This window comes from Propithecus coquereli, unplaced genomic scaffold (genome assembly GCF_000956105.1).
Source record: "Propithecus coquereli isolate 6110/MARCELLA unplaced genomic scaffold, Pcoq_1.0 Scaffold18, whole genome shotgun sequence".
Lineage (NCBI taxonomy): Eukaryota > Metazoa > Chordata > Mammalia > Primates > Indriidae > Propithecus > Propithecus coquereli.
In genome coordinates this window covers 5,515,622-5,524,730 of record NW_012142745.1, presented here as the reverse complement: position 1 = coordinate 5,524,730, position 9,109 = coordinate 5,515,622, and the positions used below count along the sequence as shown (strand labels likewise).

At 37.6% G+C, this 9,109-nt stretch overlaps 1 protein-coding gene across 2 annotated transcripts; it reads left to right on the top strand.

The window, feature by feature from the left end:
- The first annotated feature begins 840 nt into the window (after nt 1–840).
- On the top strand, nt 841–6,471 carry SCG2 (secretogranin II). 2 transcript variants are annotated; one of them, XM_012642582.1, is made up of 3 exons: nt 986–1,059; nt 1,127–1,202; nt 4,107–6,471. In XM_012642582.1, exon 3 carries the CDS (start codon nt 4,121–4,123, stop codon nt 5,978–5,980), a length of 1,860 nt encoding a protein of 619 aa, XP_012498036.1. In that variant the 5' UTR covers nt 986–1,059; nt 1,127–1,202; nt 4,107–4,120; the 3' UTR covers nt 5,981–6,471. The 2 variants fall into 2 exon arrangements, with proteins under 2 accessions (XP_012498035.1, XP_012498036.1); XM_012642581.1 differs by lacking the exon at nt 1,127–1,202 and having other exon boundaries at nt 841–1,059.
- The last annotated feature ends 2,638 nt before the right edge of the window (nt 6,472–9,109 follow it).

Genomic DNA, 9,109 nt, shown 5'->3' with positions numbered 1-9,109 from the left:
TTTAGACCTATATAAATTATTAAAATATAAAATTTTGTTACCTGGCAAAGCACAGCAATGGCTATGAATTATAAATCTAAGAGGTTGAGAGTTAACTGCTATCTTATTCTCTAGATTGGTCACATTCACAAAAGGTGTTCAGTGCATCTGATTCAACAGGAGAAGGAAAATATTTATAGTACAACTTCCTCTCAATTGCAAATGCATTCCAATTACGTGTCATATTTTTCTTAAACAGTGAAAGGACTTGTTTTTTTCTTAGTAAATGGAGGTATTTTCGTCAGCACTCAACTTCTGACCTTCCCTTTCTGAGATCAGATACTAACAGATTCGTAAAGAATTATTTACTAAAGTTGAAATCTTATGAATACTCATTTCAAAAACTAAATTGAAAGCTATTAAAGTTGTCTCCCACCTGAAAGAGAGATAATCTCTTTTTTATTTGAATAAATATGATTTTAAAAGAATGCTGGCTGTGGTCATGATATGAAATATGGCCTTTCATATTCATAATGTATCCTCCATTTATCTTCGGTATACCAGGAAATGGTAATGTAATTTCATTTTGGGCAATGAAGAAAAAAATAATCCTTGTCTGTCAAACTTTCTTATAACAACGATGACAACAATTATGACAACAACAGTAACACCAAGAAACTCTTACAACAAGATATTAGATGAGATTATCTTGCAAAATTAGCCATGTCTGTCCGACAGATTTATTTCTCTGTAAAGGAAACTGCAGAGCATTTTATTTCAAGTTTCAAAGAGAAAAAAGAAAACTGCAATTTTTGCCACAAAAAGACAGGTGGCGTAAGCATGCAACATTTTTTTTTTGAAAAAATATGTAAGGCGATTATTTTCTCTCCGGTTCTTTGAAAAAGCTCGCCTGTGCTCGGGTTCGTGGCTGAGCCGGTGACGTCAGTGTGGCAGTGCGGAGTCAGGCGCCGCGGCTCCCTATAAGCCGAGGAGCTGTCCGGGTGCTGAAACGGCCCGAGACGCTTCCCGGGGAAGCGGGAGGAGCATGCTGTGGACCTTCTCTGGCATATAAGAAAAGAGGTAAGGCTGCTTTTCTCTTTCATTTACTGGAAAGTTCTAAATTACATGTTCTTCCCTTAATTCCTAGCAGAGAAGAAAAACAACATTTTGAAAGCTTATATTGATAGAATAACTGAATAGCAACCTGCTGCTCACCAGCCAACGTAAGGACGCTATGTATGTGTGTATATGTAATTTAGTCTACGATTTATACTACTTGATGTTGGATATTTATCAATGAGAATGTTATTTAGATAATCATATATAAGAAGACTGAACAAGCTAAGGATTTTGGTGTCAATATATATATTAATGTAAAGTTAACCAAGCTCGATACCTTGTTTCTTTCCATAATATATTGTTTCTTCCTCTAAGAACCAGATACAAAGCCAGGGGTATAATTTATAAGCTTAATATTCTTAACAGTAGGTTTCCAAGGACCCAATGGCTGTTAAACACATTAGGTATAGAGACAACCAATTTTGGAACTAGTTTTTTTTCTTTCATATTTACCTTACAAGAGCTCTAAATTAACTAACTATATAAAATTATTTTCTCGACTGATGTATTTGAAAGAGTTTACATTATTAACTCCTAATTTTAGTCCTAGGAAAGTAGCTGAGAATGATCCTGAACTCAGGCATCATCCTTTTTCCGTTAAAATATTATCTTGGGTTATAGGGTATATATCTTGGGTAAAATATTATCCTGGATTATACGTTGGATGTGACCATGAATTACAGAGAAATGATAATTTTGAATATATGATGAAAACATTCTTAACTGTATGTTATTGTTGTTATTATTGTGCTTTGATTGAAAGAGGTGGTACAATATTTTGCTAAAGATTTTGACTGGGACAAGTATTTCTTTTTTTCTATTTCCCAACTAGTTGAATTGCTCAAATTGCTCCACCTGCACATGTCAATGCTCTAGTCTGATTTCAATATTTTAACTTGAGAGGTTTTAATAATAACTATCAAGGAAGAAACAATGTTCCAATCATTTGGATTTCAGAAAATTCAATTTTAAACCAAACCCTATAAAGAGTATTAGAGCTGTTGAAAACATCTTTACTGCTTGAAAGAGCTGCTACATGGGAAATGAATCCCTCGAGTGAGACTCAAAGACAATAACTATGTTGTCCAAACTGATCTTGAGTAGATGAAGGGATAACCAAAGGGTAGCACTTGTTAGGCTGTGGTTTAAAAAAACTGCAATGAGTATTCTGCTTCAACTCTACAGCAAAGCCCATCTCCAAAATAACGATTTTAAAGACAAGTACATAACCCATATGTTAAAAGTATTTCAAGATAGTGGTTTCAAAGAAAATAAGCTCAATAAGGTCTTTAAGATTACTATTTCAAATGCCAATGTTGAAAATTGATTACCAAAGGTAAATTAAATCCTGAAATAATGTGAAGAATATATAATGTACTTTCATTTAAATCTAAGAATTTTGTGAATAAAATTGCTTATAGTAAACATTTATTTATAGTAGATATTTTGGAAGTATTCTTTAAAATGCCTTTAGAGGTTTTTCTTTCAGTAAATTAAATAGTCTGGTAAATGGGAATCATTTTAATAAATATATGTATCTATGCTAAAAATGTTACTATAACCACAATTATTTTGGGGCTTTAAGAACTTAAAATATTATCTAATCATTAATATGATCTAGTGAACAATTATATTTTCTACAGTTGCTATCTAAGCTAACAGAAAATTGTACCTATATAACTTAGCTTATTCACCACACAACCATGATCCAGTAAAGATATTATGAACTTCTGTAAACTTTTTTACATTCATTTTATTTATAACAAAATCCCAAATATTAAAATAGTTTTTTCATTGTTAGTAATGTCAAATATAAAACATGTAAAAACAAATCCTCTTGTTAGTTCATATGTGAGATTTTAAGACATTGGAGAAAAAAAATGAATGAAGATTTTTAAGTAGGAAGATTTGAACACATCATCTGTGTTTATCTAAATTGGGAGTCACATAGTGGTTATTTTAAGATTTTCTAACAGTATGAGTCATTTAAGATTTCACAGGTCCATACCAAAATAGACACAGACATAAGACAAACTGAATCTGAACACTCACAAGTTCAGAAATAGACTAGTTAAAAAACTTATTTTCTCTGTGTAGCATCTGTTATTATTTACTATACACTCTTGAAGGCTGATGAAAAGTATAACCACAATTGCATTTTGCAAGACAGTCATAATAAAATTATTAGAAGAAATATGGAGCACAGAGATTTTAAAACAGTTTATTATTTTAGCATATTTACACAGAAAGAAATTTCACTGGTTTAGCTAATAGCTGAGATCTGAGAAGACTCATGTTCTGGAGGTTTAATTGATAGTTAGATTGGTGTCAGATTGAGAACAAATTGTTTCTGAAAAATATATGTGAATAAAACTCCCCTGTGAGATAATTTAGTATGATTGACACTAATACACAGTATCACTCATAGTATATGATCATGTCACTACTGCTGTGTTTCAACAACAAAATCAGATGGACAATTGAGAAATAAACCACATGTTTTTTGACAAAACCTTAAGGGTGTAATCTTGTGTATGTGTGTGTATGCATATGCGTGTGTGTGCGTACATGCATGTTTTGAATTAAGCCAACAAATTATTTTACCAATGATTTCAATAGGAATGCTATATAAGAGAACTAAAACATCTTGGAAAATCTTTTCTCTGTTATTAAAAAGAAACAACATATACTAAAATTCAAAGTACATGTTTTGTAAATCAAAAAATAAAATCTGAGAAGTCTCATATCTGTGTTTTTGTTATTGTTTTAACCAAGAGAATGCTATGCATTTTAATGTAAATGAGTAACAATGTTGCTAAAGATTCCTGTGGTTAGCTGGTGGGGATTATATAGGAAATACTCACAGATTTTAAAAAAAAGTTATCCTAAATTTAATGTGAGATAATCTCTGCTATGTTTTTTCCCCCTCAATGGTCAATTATTTCTTTTGCTATAATGAGTTCTAGTCTGTTTCATTTGTGTTAACTCATGTTTTTTTAATCTTTAAGGAAATCTTTCGAACATGGCAGAAGCTAAGACCCACCGGCTTGGAGCAGCCCTATCTCTTATCCCTTTAATTTTCCTCATCTCTGGGGCTGAAGCAGCTTCATTTCAGCGAAACCAGCTGCTGCACAAAGAACCAGACCTCAGATTGGAAAGTGTCCAGAGATTTCCCAATCCTGAAATGATCAGGGCTTTGGAGTACATAGAAAAGCTCCGACAACAAGCTCATAAGGAGGAAAGCAGCCCTGACTATAATCCCTACCAAGGTGTCTCTGTTCCCCTTCAGCAAAAAGAAAATGGTGATGAAAATCACTTGCCAGAAAGTTCAAGGGATTCACTGAGTGAAGATGACTGGATGAAGATAATATTTGAAGCTTTGAGACAGGCTGAAAATGAGCCCCAGTCTGCACCAAAAGAAAATAAGCCCTATGCCTTGAATTTAGAAAAGAACTTTCCAATGGACATGAGTGATGATTATGAGACACAACAGTGGCCAGAGGGAAAACTCAAGCACATGCGATTCCTTCCTATGTATGAAGAGAATTCCAGGGACAACCCCTTCAAACGCACAAATGAAATAGTGGAGGAACAATATACCCCTCAAAGTCTGGCTACACTGGAATCTGTCTTTCAAGAGCTGGGGAAGCTGACAGGACCAAACAACCAGAAGCGTGAGAAGGTTGATGAAGAACAGAAACTTTACACAGATGATGAAGATGATGTCTACAAGGCCAATAACATTGCCTATGAAGATGTGGTTGGGGGAGAAGATTGGAACCCAGTGGAGGAGAAAATAGAGAGTCAAACCCAGGAAGAGGTGAGAGACAGCAAAGAGAAGATAGAAAAAAATGAACAACTCACTGATGAAATGAAACGTTCAGGGCAGCTTGGCCTCCAGGACGAAGATCTCCAGAAAGACAGTAAAGACCAACTTTCAGATGATGTCTCCAAAGTAATTGCCTATTTGAAAAGGTTAGTGAAAGCTGCAGGAAGTGGGAGGTCACTGAATGGGCAAAATGGGGAAAGGGCAACCAGGCTTTTTGAGAAACCACTTGATTCTCAGGCTATTTATCAGCTGATAGAAATCTCAAGGAATTTCCAGATACCTCCTGAAGACTTAATTGAAATGCTCAAAAGTGGGGAGAAGCCAAGTGCATCAGTGGAACCGGAGCAGGAGCTTGAACTTCCCGTTGACCTAGACGACATCTCGGAGGCTGACTTAGACCATCCAGACCTGTTCCAAAATAAAGTGCTCTCCAAGAATGGCTACCGCAAAACACCTGGTCGTGCTGGCACAGAGGCCCTACCAGATGGGCTCAGTGTTGAGGACATTTTAAATCTTTTAGGGATGGAGAGTGCAGCAAATCAGAAACCTCCCTACTTTCCCAATCCATATAACCCAGAGAAGGCTCTGCCAAGGCTCCCCTATGGTCCCGGAAAGTCTGGAGCAAACGAGCTTCCCAAAGCTGCCTGGATGCCAGATGTCGAAAACAAACAAATGGCATATGAAAACCTGAGTGACAAGGATCAAGAATTAGGAGAGTACTTGGCCAGGATGCTAGTTAAATACCCTGAGATCATTAATTCAAACCAGGTGAAGCGAGTTCCCAGTCAAGGCTCATCTGAAGATGACCTACAGGAAGAGGACCCAATGGAGAAAACCATCAAAGAGCCTTCGAATCAAGGCAGCGCTCAGGAGACTGACAAGCTGGCCCCAGTCAGCAAAAGGTTTCCTGTGGGGCCCCCGAAGAATGACGATATCCCAAATAGACAGTACTTGGATGAAGATCTGTTAATGAAAGTGCTGGAATACCTCAACCAAGAAAAGGTAGAAAAGGGAAAAGAGCACATTGCTAAGAGAGCAATGGAAAATATGTAAGCAGCTTTCATTAATCTCCCTACTTTCACTTCTCCCACCTCAAGCAAACCCCAGCATTTCTCTTTAGTGTGTTGACTTCTATCCTGTTAACACTGTAATATCTTTAAATGATGTACAGGCAGATGAATCCAGGTCACTGGGGAGTCTGCTTCACTTCCTCTGAGCTGTTCTCTTGTGTATGGATATGTGTAAATGTTATGATTCCTGGATAAAAAATTTATTATGTCCATTATTCAAGAAAGACATCTATGATAGTGTTTAATAGTGTATGTAATGGCTGTGGCATTGTTGATGCTCACATATGATAAAGAGTGTCCTATAATTCTCTTGAGAGTTTTTAATATTTATTGAATTATTTTGTTACTGTCTGTAGTGTTTTGTGGAGTACTGGAGCAAAAAAAAAATAAAGCATTATAAATATATAGTTTTATTTATAAGGCCTTTTCTATTGTGTGTTCTATTGTTGATTAATAAATGTTATTTCTGGACAACTTTGGACTCTTCATTCTGGAAAACCAGAAATAACGATGATGGAGCAAGCCAGAAGAGAAAATCATTACCTTCCCCAGCGAACCAGGTAAGAAGTAATGATTTTTAAATGTGTGCTCATGCTGTATGCTTGGAGAATGCAGCATCCTCTAACAACCTACTATTTATGCTTACACATGGTTTTTCTCATATATATGATTTATAGAATAAGCCTTTTGGTGAAATATGTGTATCCTTTACTTTTGATTTACATAAATAAAAGAAACTTGTCTTCAATACTCATAACCAGCAAAAACAGAAAGAAAAGAGAAAATGCTGTATATATGGCAATCAAAAACGACTACACACTCGGAAGCAACATGCCTATTCCCAGGTCACCTTGGTCCTCAGAAGACAAGGCTGCTGCCTCTTTTGTATGACGTGAAGGGGCCAAAAGACCCCCAAGAAAACTGTTAGGGAAGTGAATGGGCACAGTCTCAGTGCAAACAGACCAGCTCTCTCTCCTGCCCTAGTGGGCAGTGCATAATTATTACAATACACCTAACTTCACTGCAATATCAGCACCCTAACACATCAACAGGGAATCGACAACAGCAGCAAGAAAATATGTACAGCAACAAAACAATAATGGTCATACACAAACAGGGAAATAAATAATAGCTATTATTTATTGAGTGTTTATTGTGCTCCAAGCTTTATACTAAACACTTTCACCACTGTACCTTGTTTTGTCCATACATCACTCTCAAGGGGCTCTTTCCAAGCCCCACCCCTTTTACATCAGAGAAAGTAAAACTCAGAAAGGTGAAATAACTTTCCCAGAGTCACCCAGAATTATGAGCTGTCAAAATCTGTGTTCTTAAGCCCTTCACTACACTGCCTCTCTGGGAGGTGCCCTTTCAGCTGAGGGATGGGACATTGGGGTTGAATGATGAGAGCCTCTTAGGGTTTCAGTATGTATCACCTTCAAGGGAGAACACGTGTGTGTGTGTGTGTGTGTGTGTGCGCGCATCTATGCCTCATGTGCGTGTGTCTTGGGGGCAGGGCATGATCCCTGAACTGTCAGAAGGCAGCAGGAAGGCCTGGAGGTCTTGGGGCAAACACTGTAGGTTTTCCTAATTTATAATTTTTTCTAGACTCTTTTCTGTCCAATTATCATACAATCACATGGAATTCTAGAATCTGTAAGTGGAAGGGAACTTAGAGGCGATGATCTCTACAGTGTTTCTAATACATGGACTTTTCTCTCAGATACTTTGAAGACAGGGAGTTTCTACCTCACAATGTGGTACTGGGAATTAGACATTACAGAGTGTCTGCTCTGCAGAAGGGGCTTTCCCACAGGTTATCACAGTTAACTCTCTCTATGGCCCTCTAAGATTGATGCTACTTGTATCCTTGGAAACACAGAGGGGTGAAATAAGCAGCTTTGGTTGTACAGCTGGCTAGTGGCGGAGTCGGCTTTAACCCATGACTGACCACAGCTCTCGGGGCTGTGCCCTTCCATGTGGGTCTGATGCTTTCCCATGCATGGAGTCAGACATAAGGGGAGACCCCAGAACAAACTGGGGCTCCTTCCGGTGGAGAGATCTAGACATTTATGTGGTATGAAGTCTAGGGAACATATTTATACGCCATGCTTTGTAGGTGTCCACATATACCTTCTGCTTGCTGTATACTTTCTCCAATCTTCTATATCATGCAGTAAGTCACTCCTTGGATCCTAAGTCACTGTGTGACTATTTCCATGGTAGCCTTAAGCAGAAATACAAACTTGGCACATGCACCTCCACTCAAAAGAAACTTGTCTTCACTGTGATGTTTAAACATTCTATTGAGAGGTTAGGCAATGACAGAAAGTTAACCAACACAACACAGCTGATGAGGCTCTGGGTTGGGGTTTATACACAGACCAAGGGCATGCCAAACCCTGCACTCTTCTGGCTGCACCGTGCTGCTTTGTTCTTAAAGTCTCACTTAAGCTTGAAATTCCAGGATTCTCTAACAGAGACTTTTCAAGCATCGAGATTGGCAGCTGGGGAGATATTTTAATTTGAGATATATAATCTCCCCCAACCTCCTGCAGACATCAGTCAGCATGCATCTTTGCCCCTTTGCATTGCCACCATATCCCCAGCTATTGACTCATCAGACTTATTTCTGATTCAAAGTGTTTTTTTCTTTTTTTCGTAAGTACTTTAGTATGGTGCTCCCAGGCATAAGAAATTAAGCTGTAAGTACCATTCAAGAATGTGGATGACAAACTGCCCCTCTCCCCGCCCAGAAGTCTCTTTCATTAGAAGTCAGGTGTAGCTCAAGCCCTCCAAGCAGACACCCTCTGCAGGCTGCCACTGGGAGGAGAAAGAAACTGTGGAAAAACAAACACCACATGTATTCACCATTAAATTGGAACTAATTGATCAATACTTATGTGCAAATACGGAAATAACAGTCATCGGAAATCCAACAGGTGGGAGGGGGAGGAGATGATGGGTAAATTCACAGCTAACATGTTCAATGCACACTATCTGGGAGGTGGGCACACTTATAACTTCAATTCAAATGGTACGAAAGCAATATATGTAACCAAAATATTTGCACCCCCGTAATATTCTGAAATAATAATAAAAAAGGGAAACT